Source organism: Molothrus aeneus, chromosome Z, assembly GCF_037042795.1.
Source record: "Molothrus aeneus isolate 106 chromosome Z, BPBGC_Maene_1.0, whole genome shotgun sequence".
Classification (NCBI taxonomy): domain Eukaryota; kingdom Metazoa; phylum Chordata; class Aves; order Passeriformes; family Icteridae; genus Molothrus; species Molothrus aeneus.
This window is the reverse complement of record NC_089680.1, coordinates 63,264,659-63,284,351: the sequence shown is the minus strand read 5'-3', so window position 1 is coordinate 63,284,351 and position 19,693 is coordinate 63,264,659. Positions and strand designations below refer to the sequence as shown.

The 19,693-nt window shown below is 36.5% G+C and overlaps 1 protein-coding gene across 2 annotated transcripts in view; it reads left to right on the top strand.

Annotated features, from left to right (window-relative positions):
- The window catches only part of ST8SIA4 (ST8 alpha-N-acetyl-neuraminide alpha-2,8-sialyltransferase 4), a 54,544-nt gene that overhangs the window by 26,356 nt on the left and 8,495 nt on the right, over nucleotides 1–19,693 (top strand). For both annotated transcript variants that reach the window (XM_066569392.1, XM_066569393.1), the window contains one exon: nucleotides 150–443. In XM_066569392.1, coding sequence (XP_066425489.1) covers nucleotides 150–443 — 294 coding nt within the window. The remainder of the gene's footprint in view (nucleotides 1–149; nucleotides 444–19,693) is intronic.

Here is a 19,693-nt window from a genome sequence, read left to right as displayed (position 1 = left end):
TTATCACACCTTCTATATTGGTATTTTTTTCTCACATTAATTGGAATTGGGATTTCATGTTCCTTTTTAGGTTTCCCTTCGTGCACACATTTTTCTGAGTTAATATTTCATATTTGTTTTTATTTTTCCATTAATTTCTTCCTCTTCAGGTGCAATCTAGCTCCTGTGGTGGAGTATGCTGCCGATGTGGGAACTAAATCTGATTTTATTACCATGAACCCATCAGTTGTACAAAGAGCTTTTGGAGGCTTTCGGAATGAGAGTGACAGAGAAAAATTTGTGCATAGACTGTCCATGCTGAATGACAGTGTCCTTTGGATCCCAGCTTTCATGGTCAAAGGTGGAGAGAAGCATGTGGAATGGGTTAATGCATTAATCCTTAAGAATAAATTGAAAGTGCGAACTGCCTATCCATCACTGAGACTTATTCATGCTGTCAGAGGGTAAGTGTATGGAAAAGACTGGTCTGTCCTCAACACAATGAAATCATAAGTAGAATTCCTAGCAGGCAGAAAAAAAAGATGAATGTCAAAAGGAGTATGGTATTTGCCATATTGATGTAATGGATTGCATTTATGGCAGGTTTGTTTGGTAATAAATGCTGGCCACTCATTTAGCCAGCTCTGCTGCAAACAACTGAAATGCATTTGCACAATAACTTTTCCAATTGCACTTTTATGTAAAAAAGTATCATTGTTTCATGATAAGCTAATCTTAAAAATAGTCTGAATTCAGTGTATAATAAAAGTGCTACATGTCTTCTTTAGGAAACAATTGTGAAGATAAAAAATACAATCTAAACAGCATCAGGGTAAGGAAGCAACCCTGTAAATAATGAAACCTGGCAGATTTGAAAGTACTGAGCTCCTTCATAAAGTATCTAGGATTTAGAGCAATCATTCTCCTTTTGAATTTGGCAAGATGCTTTGGCAATTCAAAAGCATTGATGAGAATCACTGAAGATGTTAATGAAACCACTTATTAGAAAAAAGATGTATCCATGCTTTAAGCGGATATTTTTCTTTTTAACCCCATAATTTAAAAAAACTGTCAGATGAAGTCTCAAATGTCTTTGTAACTACTGTATGTAGGTCTATGCCTGAAAGTATATAGTTCTATGGCTGAAAATCATTCAAAAGATGATGGTAATGCAATGTGTTTGTACATCAAAATATGACAGTGTGGTAATATTCAGTTTGAGTTCCTTGAAATGTGCCATTTGTGGGGTGTAAGAAGTTGCCTTAAAGTACTTGTAAGTACTTGTATACATAAAGTAAAGCCTATTGGCTTGTACATCAGTTACTGATTGTGTACCTGTTCTTACTGTTACAGCAGCTGAGATAAGTTTAGAAGGGATGTTTGAACCGTTATCCCAGTGTAGTATGAGTGTAAAGCTTAGGCATAAATCATTCTTCAGGATATTTTGCTATGTCTCATAGATTAACTGCTGCATTCCCTCTGTGATGCACTTCTGGCACTGGAAAAAAAATCTATTGCCGATTGCCTGTGAAATTAAGGAATCCTTCAGAAAACTGTTACTTTATTACTGAGTTACTCCATTTCATTAGACATTTAGACTTTAGCTATTTATGGGCCATGATTGTGTTGAATTTCCAAGTATTCAAAGTGTCTGAAGTACATAGTTATGGTCATTTGTATGTGTATATAAACCTGTCTGAGATTGCTTCCAGTTTATAAACAACATTTTTAATTTCCATCTGCTTAAATCTGGGTAAAATTATCCAATGTGAATGGTAATTCAGAATGTGCAGTCTTTAACTGGCCAAATTCAAGGTCCTTTAGGGGGCTTTGTCTTAAAAATATATTAGTACCTACATTGTCTCTCTGAATGAGGCAACAAAAGCTCTGCCATCTGAATTGTTGAAAATTTGGATTAAGTGTATTATAGATTATACTTAGCAGTGTCATCTGATATGACTGCATAGATTTGTGTAATTGTTGAATCTGCAGTTTATACTCTACAGTACATTTAAATTGATGTCAAGAGCTCTTTGATTTAATGAACCTAAAATTATGTTAAAATGTGGAGATATGGTGAATTTTGGGCGAAATCGTTTCATATCTAATAATCAATAAGGTTCATGATTCCAACCTGACATGTTAAATACAAATCCTATGCTGAACAGTGCAGGTTCAAGGTTTGAAAAGTGTTGTCCTTATTCCTTTTAATATGCATCAAACTGTCAAATTTTTCCTTCGTTAACCTTTAAAGCATATGGTGTTAGGCACTTTCTAAAGGCAGAAGATAAATTTTCTTTGATTTCTGATCTAATGAGGCCAAATTCGATATTTCTAATGCAGTATAAAGTTATATTAGAGTTTTATCTAGTAACAGGTCAGTTTGGCTAAAATCACAGCCCTGGACTGAAATTCTTGCTCCTGTTCTTCCTTCTCTTTTAATGAAAGAAATGTTATGAGCTGTACATAGTGTTCCATAGTTGCTATTGATCAGATAGTCTCTATTGATCAGTTGACTGCATTCTGAGATAATTTTAAAACTTTTTTCTGTCCATTATGCACTTTTTGGATTAAAAAGAAGGTAATGTGGTATTGGAAAAAGAAGCTACTTTTTTGCTGATTTCATGCTTTATAAAGCTGCTGTGAGTGATGGATGCTCCTCTAGAATCTGAGAAGGATTTTAGGTTTTAAAACCAGATTATATACATACAAGGTCCAGCACGATAACTATTTTTTAAATGAGTAGTATCATAAATGGCCATTGTATTCAGATTTTTTTTCTTCAGTAGATTTAGTTCAAGTGGTTACCTCTCTATTTTGCTTTTTCACTTTTTGATAAGTAAGTTTTGAATATGAGATTTTGAGAGTGATCTGGGAACCGTTGCATGATTTTTTTCCCAAAGTGTTTCTAAAAGCTAGTTTATAGAATTTTTAATGTCAATGTGCACATATTGACAAAATAAATGAGGCAATCAATACGTGATGGAGTATCAAGATGAAACTTAATGAAACTACGATCTTTAAACTAACATCTTAACTGATTAAAAATATTTACTTGCTCTCTAATGTCACTGCCAGGAAGTTTAATTATAAAATAATTATACTGAACAAACCACATAACTTCTTTTTATTGACTTCAGTGACTAATTTCAGAAACTTTATTAAGGAGGCTGAGATTTAATGCTGAACTGTTTCATTAGGATTATTTGTAGTAGTAACCCAAATTAAATTTTAATCTCTGAGGTGTGGAAAGTGTCTGTATAGAGGCTTGTCTCAGTAGCAGAGCTGAATTGAATGTGGATTAAATAGTAAGCAAACAGGAACCGAGGCTGCTGGGGCTAGAGTCCAGATCATACTTCTACTGGTGGCAGACAACCAAACTCAAAAGTAGGATCAGCAGAACATTTTGCTATGGATCCCACCTCATGGATCTGTGGAGGGATTAGAAGGATTCCTGACACTGAACGTGTAGTTGGTACATTAACCAGAGGTCAGTTAACTCCCAGAGCCTTGCACAGCTTTTTTTTTTTTTTTTTTGTGCTTCTGCTGGTGAATATTTGAAGACATCTGTTGAAGAGGCTGAACACCACCACCCCCTTGCCCTGAAAAGCAATACAGATTCAAAATATACTAGCTTTCTGTGAAGTTTTTTCTTGTATTTCCTCTCCTAAATCCACAAAACAAAAGTTCTCACACTCATGTTGAAGAGTAAGAATGTTTTCTTGGCTGCTCTTCAAGTGGAGCCAGTAGGGAACTGGATATTTTGAACTATTAGTCATTCAGCAGCAATATCACTGAAACTGCTTCACATTAGATTCCTTCCCATCTTCTGGGTATGGAACAATTGTGTGGACATCCTGTGGGATTTGCCTGTGCTCTATTTGTTTCCTCCTTGATTTTGCCTGTGAAAGAGCAGTATTATCCTGCATTAAACATGGCAGAACTCCCGCTGAAATCTCTGAGTTTTGTCTATGTAAGGATTATGCTGTACCTATTTGTGGTCACTTCACAGTGCAGGATCTCCTTTTCTTATTAGTCAAAACAAACAGCTATTCTTTGGATGTAGTGGCCTTTTGCATAACATTACCAAATCTTCAGAGTTCTTTACTCCAGGAGTTACAGAGAAGATACTTTCAGAAACTGAAACATGCAGAAATCAAGTAGTTTTCCAGCAGCTCTGTACTGAGAAACAACTACTGTGAGTTGTTTCTAATCTAATAACATTAGATTAGAAAATTCTAAATTCTAATCTGTACAACTAATCTATAAATATTTCTGTTTATTTTCTTCTTCCTACCAGACTTCCCTTTTCAGTTAACTGCTAAAATGTATTTATTAAGAGATGTTTTGAAATACATGGATGAATAAATCACCTGAGAAAAAAAAATGGCCATTACACTAAAAATCTAAAAATAAAATGACTGTGTCTTTTGCATCATGTATATAAATACTCAAAATACTGGGAAAAAATTCACGCTAGCTACTTTTCAGTGGAATATGATCCTGTTTTTTATATATGTGGATGCTAAAAAGAAGTGTTTTACACTGTAAGTACCCTTGTGCCCTAGCCTAGGGTATCCTTGGAACTGGGTTTGTTTAAGTTATTCAAACAAATAGGAAGCCAGTTAGTTTGGATTTTAAGAACCTAATCTATTGTATAATGTTGGTGATCTAATCCCAATATGCTGTCCTATGCAGAGAGCCGGAAGTGATGTTCCTGTTCTTGAAGTGGCGACACTCCAGGGTTGACTTTTCAGTCTAGCACCTGCTTTCCAGAGCAGCAACACCCTGCATCCCTTAAGGATATGCCCTAATCTTGTTTAAAAGTTTCACAGGATAAGCTTTTATTTCCTTTGCACAAGTTCTTCTATTTTATCACATTTCTGAAAGATTTATCAAGGCCTGTCAATATCTTACTTTTTGAGAGTTTTCATTGGAGGCAAGCACAGTTGAAGTAGAGGACATAAAAGCAGAACTGACAGTACACTAAACTGTTTTTCTATATTTTTCACTCCCTGGTCTATTCTGCCAGGTAAACCAAGATAAGTTTATCATTATAATAGGGGTATTTCTATCCAATTTTTTAAATTCTTATTTACCTTTTGACAATACATTCCTGTAAGTTTTTGTTTTGGGAGAACAGTTTCATCTCTTACTGAGGCAACTGTTTTGTTCCTTATCAGCAATGTTTATATACCTAACACTTATAAAACCTACTCCTCCCAGATTGAATTTCAGGTTTCAACTACTGGAGATCAACAGAATTAGTCATAAGAAAGAACAGGAATGAAATTTTCCGTTTCCAAGTTTTGTTGTTTAGGTTATCTACCATGAGCAATAGCACTCTAACTAATGCTAATGACTCATAGGAGCTAAGCAGGGAGTAACACATTGTTAGTCATACAGTGTATCTGCAAATTTATATTTATTTGAAAACTATTTTGGTACTTACTATATTATTTTTTTATTTTAGGTTGTTTTTATTTATTTTCCCCTACATAAAACTTGTGTTTCTGAAAACCATAAAAATGTGTTATAAATCCCATTTGATCATTTCATACTCCCATAAAAAACCTGTAGCTGTGCAATGGAGAAGCAAACTAGAAACATTTTTTGAACCAGTAACAGGACAGGAATCCACAGACAGTGATGTTGGCCATATAGTATTAATAGAATTGAGAATAGCTTCTCTTGGGATTTTTTTTTGACACATGAGATGAATTATCTGTTGATTCTGGCTAGAACATACATGCATAAGAAAATTATTAGGTTTCCTTCATTTTTTTAAAAGTGGTGTTTCCAAGATAAGACAATAATAAAAATTCTGCTTTCTTTTATTTTGATTGTAACGTCTTCCAAGTGTTTTTAAAGATGTGTGCACTTAGTTTTATCCTTACTGATCTTCTATGATGAGGAGAGGTTGTATTAAGCATCCAGCCAGTAACAGATTTCTTCAAATGTTTAGTTAACTACTGAGGTGATGTGGAAATAAGTGAACAAAGCTATAGCTATATACACTATAAAATTTGGCCTTTTGCTTCTGTCACTTCAAGTCATTGGGCTGTTAACATGAGAAGTGCTTCAGTGAAATAATACACTGGCACAAATGTAAACAGTGGTGTCAGCATAGGAATGAGCAGTTTGGCTTAGTGTCTTCTGTAGCCTTACTTTTTAATGCATATAAGTTCCTTCAAGAATGTTTAAATGGATTTGTTTGAAGTCTCTAAATTCTTGATGGTACACAGGGAGAGTTTTAAGTGATCTTCTCAGATCAGAAGCACTGAGAAGTATGTGAGGATGTTTTGTCTGGAATTACCGCATGCTAAGACTAATAGCTACTACCTTCTTCCCGAACATTTGTACCAAAATGTAGGTGCTGTGTGTTCTATTTCTGGGTAAAAAGTTGTTAATAACACACCAATGTTTTGGCTGCACCTGAATGTGCACACTTGCACAGCCTCAAAACTTCCCTGTTATCAAAGGAAATGCCATGCAGTCCAGCATCATGCTCAGCAAGCAATACAACTGTGGTAGCAGAATAAGAAGGTGACAGGTGGTTCTTTCATTCACCTAGTAAGCTGTCTTTATCTTGATTCCTAACTTTACTTGGTTTTGCTCTTCCTGTTCTTTTCCCACCCCACTGAGGAGTGGGGAGAGGAGTGAGAGCATCTGGGCAGTGTCAGGCTCCCATGTGAGGGAAGGAATTTTTTTATTTGATACACAAGTTGTGTATAGGCTTTTCAGAGGCTAAGGGAAGCCTGTCAGCCTGTTTCAGTTTACATCAAAGAATTAGAACGTGAGAAGAAGGGTGAGAATTGCTCTATTTCAGACCCTTGTGAGGGTTAGGTCAGTGCTGACATGCCTAGTATGATGTTTTAAGAACAGAACACATTTTCAAGAAAATAACTGATTCATTAGGTGATAAATCTGGATTGTGCTCCTTTGCTGTTTGAAGACTCACTGTAGTTGAGGTAGATGCTAGTAGTGCATCTAGTAATGCATGCTAGTAATGCATGTGTTTTGGATGGAATGAGATTTGAAGTCTCTCACCAGAACTCATTTCCTTCCCATTCTAGACAGAAGTCTCTGTCCCTCTTTATTGTGTCTTGCATGTCTCTTTCAGCAGAAGTTGCTCCTGTGAAACCTGTTCTTAGGTATTATGCTTATTCTTATCCTCATTTGTAGGCATGAGGACCTATTTATACATGTGTGGGAGGTTAGTGCTGTTTGGATTCATGTTAGGAATCCAATACTATAACACTGCTGTATTGAAGTCCTTTTCTGAGCTCTGTCCTTCTGTCTTCAACAGGTGAACCATAGGCCATAAGAAAAATTAGGAAAATAATAGTTACTTCTGTAATGTGTAAAAGAGAATTACTTTTATTTCTAACTTTTTAAAGCAATATTTTTGATAGAAATATTATAGTTCCTGTACTTCATGAGCACTGCAGAAACAGCTTATTGATGTTTTCTAGTCTGTATTTAGTGGAAGCAAGTGTCATAATTTGCATTTTTTATCATATCTTTAGTGAAGTAGTCAAAGAAAATGGACTTAGCAAAAGTTCTTGCTAGAACTTGCTTTTTCATTTCACATTTATTTGTACTTTATTGTCTACCTCTGGGATACAGGGGACTTTCCAAAGAAAATGAGTAATCATTTTCTTTTGCAAGAAAAGAAGACCCATAAAAGAATCTGAGATAGGGCCTTACTGAAAACAAGTACAGCTCCTGGTTTCAGAAGATTTTGGAGGCTCACAAGGGGAATGTTTTTGTTTCCTTTTTTTTTTTCATTTTAGTATAAGTGTGGGCACACCCACTAGCAGAATTGGCAGAGGGGAAGTAAATGGGTGTTTCACAGTCATACTGAAACCAACAGGTGTCACAGCTTATGCTTGTATCAAATTATTTTGTCTCAGATTAAATGAAATATACAGATGGGCTAAAGAGGCTGTAGAAAGATTCATGTGTGGCACAAACTTTACGGGTGAGGCCTTGCCTTTTTCACCTTTTAGTCTGGACAGAGCATTGAAACACAATAGGAAAAAGGTCGTTTACATCAGCTCTCAATAACAAGAAGGTTTCAAAAAATAATCTCAGTGATATCTTCCTTTGGAAAGCTAGCAGTCATTTAAAAATCACTGAAGAGAAATCCTGAGATCTGATAAAGAACAATGTTGAAGAGAGAAGCCCTCCCTCCATGCTGCAGTGTGTTCTCCTTTCTAAAAGGCATCCAATGGAAGCTATGTTGGGTGTGTGAAACCCTGGGAGCACAGCTGTGCTGTTGAAAAATGAGTGACAAGCAGATACGACAGCTCTGCCTGCTGCAGGAGTATTGCTGCATGCTGGCACTGGAAACAAACTACAGGCTTGACCCATAGATCACTGGTGGCAATTAGGATTTCTGCTGCTTACAAGGGGTTTGTTATGAGTTTCCAGAGAGGAGTTTATTTGCTGTAGTTTGTGGGTTTCCCCCAGGGATGTTTCACAGTGGGAGCAGATCCAGAGGGATGATGCTTGCTAGCCCTGGAGTCTATTAGAAAATGAACTAAATGAATTCAGGAGAGAGAAAACAGGTTTGAGAAGATAGGATAGAGGAAAATTTGGTTCATCCATGTGTTAATGTCAGCTCTCTGAAGATGTTAGTAGCAAGCATCTTTTCCAAATGACTCTGTTAAAAGAACACTAGGCTTCTCACAAGCAAGGATAATACATAAAGACTGGTGAAGAGCACAAAATTATGCCTCAGATCTCCTTGTGTTAACTCATGAGATTGCTAAGCCATCATTGCTATTTTGGTATGATGATCATTCTCTGAAGCAGAGGTGAAAGAGAACAGGAAATCTGTCTTTCTGGTTTTGTTTTCAAATTCTATAAATTTGTTCATAATATGCAAAGCAAGTTCTGGGCACAGAATATCTGGGAAATGTGCCAATGTGTAAACACACTTTATTTCTATAGCATTAATGACTTAAAGTTGAGTAGCTTGAACTCAGATTGAAGATCTCACTTCAAATGACTGTTGGTTACATGGTTGATGGTAACTCAGTAAAGCCACTGACAATATACAAAGATAGCATTGTAAGTAGTAGTAAGACAGCTCAGATTTTGTTTAAAGGCTTTAATCCATAATGTGATAACTTTTTCCTTTTTAAATCATTCTAAATACATTTGCACAACCTTTTATTTTTTCCTTTTTCTAAATTTGCTTTGTTTTAATCTTTCAGTCTAGTGAAGTGGCTATATGGTTCAGGATTCCTTTTCTTCTTTATTTGATATATATAACAGCAGTAATAAAGTGAAAAATAGTAGGTACCTACCTACTGTATGCCTCTGATGATGCAGTGCAGATTTAAAGTGCGTAAAACCCACATAAAGAAAATAAAGCATGTTGTACAATACAGAGGACATGTTTCTGGTTTTTTTCATTCAAGCCAATAATGCAAAGTCTTTTGTCATTTTTCTCTTTACTCCTCTTGTATATAGTCAGAAGAGAAAATGATGCAGAAGGCTGTCAGATCAGAAAGCAAGCTAAAGACAGAAAATCTTTGGGGAGTAAAAACATCCAATAATCTTCTTACTTTTGAAATTTCTCTTTGGAAATTACTGCTTGTAAAATCAGTAATGGGATCTGAAGCCTTACACATAGGTGTCATATTTGTTTGTGATGGATTGTAGAAGTGACTAAAACCAATTTTTTCCTTTGTATATTGCATGTTCTTGTGAAACCAGTTGATGGGTTTGACAGAACTCCAGTCACATCCCATTGCTATTTAATGGGCATTTTGGTTGGTATTGTTTGCAATGTGCTAGAATTTAATAGCATGTGGACAGTGAGCATTCATTCATTCTTTAAAGACAGAGGTCCTTTGGTGTGTGGACTCCTGTATTGTTCAGGTGTGCGTTTTGTATTTAATGGATTTTGTAAGGCAATCTGCCACTTTGAGTTCCACATAAGTTGTGATGCAGCAAATTGTTTCTGTTCAAACACATTCTTCAACACACGGTTGTGCATGCTTCAGTGAATGTTTTTGACTGGTCAAAGGTTTTGTCTAACTTTTGGAGGTAAAGGAGTAACTTCTGCCTCCTCCATTTACTGAAGTAGTATACTTCTATTTATACGAAGCCTGCTTCTATCAGTTGGTTAATTCAATGAGAACCATGGGACTTATGATGATGTCTCACTTCTGAGACAAATTTCAGAGAGGACACACTGTAATGTCTCCTCTAAAGAGTTTCAACAATGCCCCTGCACCAGTATAAAATTAATACTAGAGGAAAGTGAAAAAAAAAAAACAAACCAGTGATTTATTAACAACAAAATGCCTCCAATGCAAGGAAGAAAAACAACATTGAACCATCAGAACTCGTATTCCGCCCCGCACTCGCAGAGGAACGAAAACCCAAAAATGCCTGAAAAATGGGGAAAATATTGGAGAAATACCTCTTCCCAACACATGGTTTAAGGTAGCACCAGCTTTCATTCTGAGGGAAGTGGAGCTTCCACGAGGAGTTTCAGCAGGAGGAAAAAACCTGGTGGCTGTGGTATTGACCTCTACACAGCAGTCATGGCAGGCTAAAAGCCTAGTCTGGAGCCTCTTGGTGTGCTTTCTCTCCCTTGGCTCCCTGAGGCTTGAGGCTGGAACAGGGCAGCCCTGCTCCCGCCAGTCCCACTCTGTTCTCAGACCTGCAGCTGTTGAGTTCACCTCAAGGCAGATGAAAGATTTCTACTACAGCTTCTTCAAGCCAGGGAAGGGAAAAACTTTTGCCTGTACCAACAAAACCGAGCTAGCCAGCAAAACCAAACCTCACAGAGCCATGGAACCATGTGTGCAGTGAGTCCTCGAAATTGCCCACCAAAACCCCCATAAGCTCCCCCCTCCCCAGCCCTGCACATACCCAGTCCTGGGCCTTAAAGATACAGCAATCAATTTTGGGCATAAAGCAGAGGATCGTGGAATAGACTATCATCATAAACCGCTCCAAGACAGAAAGTAAAATCAGTAGCTTTTATATCTGATTATTTTTTTCTGGTTCATTTCACTGATCACATTTAAGGTCCTGTAATGCATATTTTCTGTGATAATCTCTAAATAGGAGACTTGAGTTAAATTAAACTAATACTATAATTATTAAATTATTTTTATTAAATCAAAACAAACCGTATTTTGTTCTGCATAACTGAAGTTATATCGAGCTTCAATATATTTCATATATATTTATACATATAGAGAACTTCAGGAACTTCAAAATGTCTAACAAGTAGCATAACAATGAACATGTTTTACTGTATCCAGACCTGGTGTTAGGCATTATTGACTTCATCTGTAAAAAAGGCAGTTTGGCACAAGCTGAAAGCAGTTTAAAACTGTTTCTAGTCCAGTGAGCAAAGAGCATCCTGAACATATTCTAAAATTTATAGGCTGCACTTATCAACATTACTTTCAGTATCAGTGCCATTAATGAAATGCTTTCAGATGAGGGCAGAGTACTCATCCTGGGATCATCTTTCTTTTGTAGCCCTACTTAAAGTGGACTTGTTTTCTCTTGCCTACATTTATAACTGTTTTGTTTGGATTGGGCCCAGAATGGAAATTCAAAACAACTTTTCTTACCAAGCTTTTTCTTGTTTTAGGGTAGATTTAACAGGTGATGTAAGTGATTATTTTTTTTTTTAGAAAATGGGCTTTAAGGAATACAGACATGTGGAATGGATGTTCTAGGCAAAGGATAAATTATTCTGAAGTGATCAAAGGCAGAATTTAACAATGGAGTGGGTCCTTCCATTATTATCTTCCTGATTCCCTACTATGCATAGTGGGCACTGCATTTTTTTCCTATTCTTCATAAATTAGATTTTTCTTCTGAACATGACTGGTCATGTATGTCTTTTCTGAACAGTCTTTTCAGAACTATTTGCATTGTTTTGAAAAGAGAGAAAATTAGATAGGATTTTTTTCTGTTACAGAAATATATTAATTGTCCATTAGCATAAGAACAGATACTCACTCACTAGGAAAGACTAGATCTAATGGTGAAAGTTAGAATTAAGGCATGCTACTAATTTTAATTACAGTCCTCAGTAATATTATGTTCAAATTTTCATAGGAAAAATGCTAATCAGTTATAAGTTGTTCTAATGTCTTCATAAAATATGAAGAATTAATGCTTTATATTATTCATTTTATGTCATAAAATATTAAAAATTAATGTAAGTTTTTGAAGTCCATATTTTATGAATTTAGTCCGATGTTACCTGTTTCAAAGCACTTAGCAATGTCCCCTGTCACTCTGGTACAGATTACTGTTATAACTTTGCACTAAGGTTGCATAGTTCTTTTTTAGTCTACCATCCTTAAACTGAATTTGTTTTTTTTTAATAGCTTTGCTCCAACTGAAGGTTTTTCTATGTTCTTAGTTTGACATGGCTTACCCAGACAAGCTTTCACTAATACAGCTGAAGAATTTTATCTCATCAGTTGCACTGTTTTTACAAACCAAATTCCTCTTTCATTCCATTTGCCTATCTTTGGCATGGGTGATAGATTTTTAGTAGTAATTTTTAATGGAATATAATGTAATTTTTGTTATGCCCTCACCAACTCCCAGAAAAAGTCAGAACACCAGGACACATTTTGACAAACCACAGAAGTTCAAGATTAGTATGAACATTTGGTTTTACATACCCAACAGCACTGCTTCTGTATAACCAAGTTACTGTGCAAAACATGGGTCAAATTCACTTCTTGTTAGCTTTGCTGACCTAAGCCATTATCAAGGTTTCCTGTCAAGGGACTGCTTCAATAGTCTTCTGAGGCTTGAATAGCTACTCTGAGTATAATAAGGGTACTTTCAGGAAGGGAATAAGGCCGATAGAAAATAGTCTGTTTATTTATCATCCTGCCTGATCTCTGCCTATTAGAATTGCCTCTGTGGGTCAGGTGGGTTTTACTCTTGGGTTCAGATTTCTCAGTTTAGCTCCAGAAGAGGTCACAGAGTGGGCTTGTGTTACTGTCATTCAGCTTGAGGATGGCTGCTGATAACAACCTTCCTGATACCACAGGCAAAATCCCTGCCAAGGAAATCCACCAGCTACATCCATCACAGCTGCTCTGGATCAACCTCTAGGTCCATAAAATTTTCCATTAGTAGGGAACAGCAACCATGTGCCACACCTAGGTGAAAAAGGAGCCCTAGAAAATGAGTGGAGTGTGAAGTAATTCTTTCTAGCCATTGTTACCACTCACAGCCAAACTTTTTCTTCAGTGGAAGAGTCCACTTCTAAAACAGACCCAGCACAAATGTGAGTCAAAAAATAAGCTTAGGCTAAGGCTATAAATGTCCTAAAACCTGAAAATGTCTCTTTCCTGTGACTGTCTTTTCATGTTGCTGTTAGGAAATGCTGGAGCTTTTCTGTACACTACACATTTGGGGGATTTTGCCTGCCACTTTTTCCTACTTTCAAGCTTATCTCTCCCACCTTTTCATAAATTTCTGTGTGCGGAATGGTGGTAGGTAATCCTATTTTACTGAATAGAAAATTAGGTTTTCAAGATGAAAAAGATACTGTTGTGCCATCTTCAATCTCAATATGAATCATCCCTTTGCTTCATTGTTTCTGGTTAATCCAAACTAATACTAGTACCCTTTCTAGAGAAGAAAAGAAATAATGTTTTCAACCTATACAAGAGAGAAAAAACTGACACCCTCTGAAACCATTTGTAGCCCCATTTATTTAAAATATAGTTGTATTCCTTTCTTCGAATTTTCTTAGGTTCTATTCTTAGAATTGAGCCCAGCGTGCTTTCTAGAATGGCAATCCCACACAACTTTTCCAGGCAAGTTTTTTTCTTTTGTAGCTGAGCTTTATAATTACAGACATGGGTAAATAGTTTATCTTCTGATGTTTCATGCAGAAGGAATGAAACAAAGGAGAGAGGAGGACTATAAAATTATGGCAAATAGCTGCTTAGATTAGCTATTCAACCTGATGAATAGTTAGTTTGCTAGTTTATCAGATACCCTCTCTTTTCTGTTTTATCATTGCTACTGTATGTTGCTACAGATATTGTATGTCACTTAGATTTGACTGTTCATCTTAGATTTTACTGTACCATCTAAAAACATCTCCTGACATTTCAAATCCTCATAAAGTCATGCATGCTTCTTGATCACCATTTTTACATCTACCAGTTACACTGTTCAAATGTTCTCCAACATTTTTAAGGTTTTAAAACCTTTAAAACCTTAGTCCTTAATATTTCCATATTTTTAAATGGTTCCATGGAACAAGATCAAAATAATAAATAGTTGTTAAAACTATTAGAACTGTAAAGGGAATTTTAAAAAGCACAGAAGTGCTAGCAGTTTTTAACAAATGTGGAACAAAAAGTAGTTTACTTGATAAGTCTGTATTAATCAAAATACAGTCTGTGTTCAGTCTGTATTAATCAAAACCAGGTTGATTTGAAATTACACACAGACACATTGACTTTCATTTTATAATTATGAAGGTAGTTCATTAATTTATAATGTCTATGTGGGGAGTAAAAGAAAAAATTGTTGCAACACTGCAAGTTTATCACTGTTGGATTCTATTTTCTGGCTACAAATTGATTTTAGAAAATGTTTTTTGAGTGATTAGGATTTCTTAACCTGAAGGAAACATTAACATTTCTTCATATTTATATGAGCTGGAAATATACACTCACAGCCCAGAAAGCCAATTGTATCTTTGGCTGCTTCAAAAGGAGCATGGCCAGCAAGTCGAGGGAATTCATTCTGTCCAATTTTGCTCTGCTGAAACCCCACCTGGAGCCTTGCATCTAGCTCTGGAGTCTTCAACAGAAAGAAGACAGGGACCTGCTGCAGTGGGTACAGAGCAGGGACACAGAAATGATCATAGGGCTGGAGCATCCCTCCTCTGAGGAAGGACCGAGAGAGATGGGCTTGCTGAGCCTGGAGAAGAGAACACTCCAGGGACATCTAACTGTGGCCCTTCAGTACTTGAAGGGAGCCTACAAGAAAGCTAGAGAGGGAGAGACTTTTTACTGATCTCTCCAAGAGAGTGCAAAGGACAGTGGTTTTGAGCTAAAAGAAGGTAAGTTTGGATTAGACAGAAGGCAGAAATGTTTTATCATGAGGGTGTTAAGACACTGGAACATGCTGTTCAGGGAGGTTGTGGATGTTGCATCACTGTAATTGCTGAAGGCCAGGTTGGATGGAGCTTTGAGCAACCTGGTCTAGTGAAGTATGTCCATGCCCAGAACAGGGGGAGAGGACTAATTGATCTTTAAATGTCTCACCCAACTGAATCAATTCTGTGATTCTCCAATTCATAGAATTCTGTGTTTTGCTCCATTATCTGCACAGTAGGCATATGTTATTGTCCAAGTATGTCACAGAAATAAGATAGCCATGGAACACCTCACTGGAAGATCTATCTCTTTCCATCATATTCCAGTGAGAAGCTGATCTGTCAGAAAGGAAAATCTTTTCTCCAGAAGTTTCTCTCTTGGCTTTCTGAGTCTGTAAAATATACTCTAGGTCTGTTTTCCTGCACCTTTGCTGTAGGTCTGTGTGCACATCTCGTGCAACTGTAATCTCAAATTATTTATAGATGAGTTCTTCTAAAATTAAGCTATGTTTCACACTTGAAAATGATTTTGTGTGCGAGTTGAGTGAGCAACACTGCTTAGCAGAGGCTTCTACTGTGCTAGTGTCAGTTGATGACTTTCATGACTCTGAAGCAAGGGTAGACATTTCAGTCGCTATGCAGTAGAAAACTAACCATATTTACTGGCAAAGGTTCAGGTCTCTTTTTCATCTAAATGGATTCCTGAGGGCTTAAATAATTTTTAAAACATATTGATGGATATTCTTGGCAAGTTTCATAGAAATATAAATAAGTAGCCTTTACTTTCCCTTGTCCTGTAGTGTGATATATTCAGCTCAAAACAGTTTCTAACATTTCTAACTACTAAAGAGGTAGATCAGGACAGAATCTTGATGTTTTGGTAGAGCTTTGATGGAGTTTCAGCTCTTCATAAAGTGCATTATTCCTTTTAATGAAAGAGTTTTTCTATGTATGCTCTTTGAAAATATTGTACACTGAAAACTTTCAAGTAGAGCTTGTGCACTCAGCAGTGCTTTTGTGCTGGCTGTCACATTTTCTGTGTTGTTGTTCACACTTTAATTCTTTCACACTTTAGATTCCTTGTGTGCAGCATTCTGCACAAAGCACATCTCAGTAAGAAAAAGAAAAATAGTGCATTTTTAATTAAAACATTCAGCTAAATTGAGAGGATAAATTGAAGAGTTGTTCCTGTCATTGGTGTGATTAATCCCACTGAAGACAAGAAAGCACAAGGAAAGAATTTGTTCATTGAATTTGAGGAAGATACATGCCCTAACACTTTCTTTAGAAAACAGATGTTGGGTCCAAGAACATAAAAGTGGCTATTTAAGAGATCCCTTTCTAGTCACTGGTAGTCCTACCAGTGCCGGGTATCAACACGGAAATATAGAAGAAAAGTTAGAAACAGAGGAAAAATTACCCTGTGATATATGCATCACCAGCAGCTGAGCAAACCTTTGAGGAGTTTTATCTGCACCATTGGGTTTATGAACATTGACAAGTTGTGGGTTTTTTAATCAGTTGGTCAATGGCATCCAAACATCCTATTGCCTTGAATTCCCAGTTCAGTGTTCTATTGTGTAAAAAGTACTTTCATCTGTTTATTTCACGCCTTATTTCAGACCTAATAAGTGTCGTTACTGAGTTGGTTACTTTTTATGTTACAGTCCTTGTGTTAAAGTAGTAATTAAATTCCTATTTGCCACCTTTACCACCTCATAATTTTGGAGTGTTTTGCATCTTCCCATTTAATTGTCTCTTTTTCCAGCTATTCTCTCCTCATACAGAAGTTACTTTATTCTTCTAATAGCATATGTTGCTTTACTCTGTGTCTTGTCCTGTTCTGAAGTATTTTTTGAGGAAGTGTAATCAAGACAATATAGATCCTCTAGCCTCTCAAATAGACAATCTTGAGTAACACTGAAATGTTTTGTCATCTTTCAAAATCTTTTTTCCCCTAGCTTCCTATTGATGTTAATATTTTAACTTCACAAGTGCCATATATGATTTCTCAGAAAGCTCTTTTTAAAAATATTCTCTCTGTCTGTAAAAGGAACAGAATTTCAGTGACAGCCAGGTATGTTAAGTAGGTTTGCTTGGAGATCAGCTTGGATATCTCAAGAAACAGAGCTCAGTATATAATCTTTTGAACTATTCAGAGTTTAAGCATATATGTTTCCTCAGATTCATCCCTGTCCAGAACAAGGAATTCAAAATCCATTGAAATATAAACAACCAGATTCTGAATCTCTTTGTGCTATGACATCTTACGGAATTTGTAAATAAGACAAATTAAAATGCTAAGTACACTAAATTACCTGGTATTTGAGTGTAACCCATCATATCTGATTTTCTGTGTCTGAGACAACACTTCACTCTGAGTACAGCCATGAGAAAGCACATCTCATGTTTTTAGTCACAAGTCATCTATTCCACAGTAACAGGATAAACAATTGTAATTTGAATTCCCCATATATATTTCCATTCATATAATGTAATGATGATTGGAATCAATTGTTTCATGTATTAGTCATTGTAATAGAGTCTCCTCAGAACATAATTTTAATATTAACTATTTTTAAAACAGATGTCTGTGGCTTTATGTGTTTATTTTTATTTAATTTTTGTCAATAGCTGCAAGAAGTCATTGTCAGGTAGTAACATGCTATTCAATTGACATTCCTCCAGCAGTCATGGTGATAGTAGAACATACCATTTTCATAAATATGAGGATATCTTGCTAGATATAGGTGAAAGTCTGGTGGATTTCACTGTATATTTAACTATAGGTGGTATTTTGATCTGGTAGAAAGAGGTTTAGTATTTTTAAAGGCCAAAATATTGAAGTTCCATGAACTCAAATGGGTCAAAGTGATCTTTTAATAGTGCTTACAGTTGTAAATAATTTATTTATCTCATATTCACCAGGGCAGACTTTCACTTTTTTCATTGCTTTTTTTAAAATGTAGACAGAGTTTCCCACTCAAGCACCTTTAAGCCCCCTTAAAGCACAAAAAGTATTTGCCAACTGAAGCAAGCCAAACAGTGAGCTGTTTAGAGGTGGTTGGGCTGGTGTCATGATACGCTAGTCCAAGCAGGGGTCGTGATGGTTTGTTAATTGATCTCAGAGTGGAGAAACAACACGGAGGGCATTTCAATATTAATCAAGACAATACACCTTTTATTGAATGCCCACAGCAAATGCGATAGAGGGATTTAGAAAGGAAGAAAGGAGGTGAGAGAGAGAGAGAGAGAATGAGAGACAGGGAGAGAGAGAGGGGAATGGGTATAGCTACCAACGCAGGGACAAAATCCTTGATGGTTTGGACACAGGGAGAATTGTCACATCAGTGAGAAACTCAAAGTCTGGTTAACTCAGGGATCTGTCATAGTCTTTTGCCGACGGGGGAAACAGATCTTGAAATCACCGAGGGGGAACAGATACAATAAAGAATAAGTCTATTGAAATTGCTGAGGGGAACAGGTATTGAGAACAGGTACAGACAGTCCATGTTCTCAGCAGTGAGCGAGACCCATTGTTTTCTTGGTCCAGAGAACACATCTGGGCTCACTTCGCTTAGGCCAGCACCACCCCCTCACTGTGTTAGGATTACAGGAGTCCTTGGGAGGGGGCTTCAATCTCCATCCATCACAGTGGTAGTGAAGCAGATGAAGGGTTTTCTCTGAGGGACCACCAAAGTTACCCCTGAAAGTCATTTGGCCAAGAGGTGGGGAAGTTGATGGGTCATGGTCATGAAACAGGCGCAAGCTCCTTGGCAGGCCCTGCTAGAAGCAGTAAACCATGGTGGCACTGTAAACACAGCTGCAATCAATCACTTGGCAAGGCATCCACCTCAACCAGGCCAGAATTCTGAATAGGGTCTTCAGTGGTCCCAGTCTCTGTTCTTGCGAGAGTTGTGAGGCAAAAATGAGGGAAACTTCAGACCATCTCTTTCAGCTGGAGCACAGGTCCAGCCAGCCGTGGCTGAGGAGCCCTCCTTGGAGAAAGACATTGGACTGAGATCTGTCAGAGGTCTGCTGACATTCCTTCCAATACAAATAATGTCATGATACTTCTAAAAGTCATTATTACTGAGAAGTTTAGGTTTTGTACCAATGCCTCAATATAAAAAAATCAATTCTTTATATAATTCTAATGTCTATTTGTAGTATCTTAGTGGAGACAAATAAGGATCTGTGACAAAAAATACATTTTAACATACAGAATTGTAAGACATGTATTTTATTTATGGTGTGGAACTGCATATAGGAACTATGTTTCATTAAGCTAGTAATAAAAAGGAAGGAAAAAACATGCATGTTTAAAGCATCAAAAAGTATTTTTTTCATCTGAAATATAATGCTGGCAGAAATCCATTATTGACAGTATTTATTTCTGGTACTAACAGAAATACCAAAAATGTCTGATTATTTTCATTTTTTAATGTAAAATACAGTGATACATGCAAGAGATCATTGTTCAGATTTTAAAATCATGTGAAATCTATTTGAAAAGTGTATGCTCTGTAAAAGAATGGATTGTAGAAGAGAGATCCATATTAGACTGTGTGAAAGTGTTCT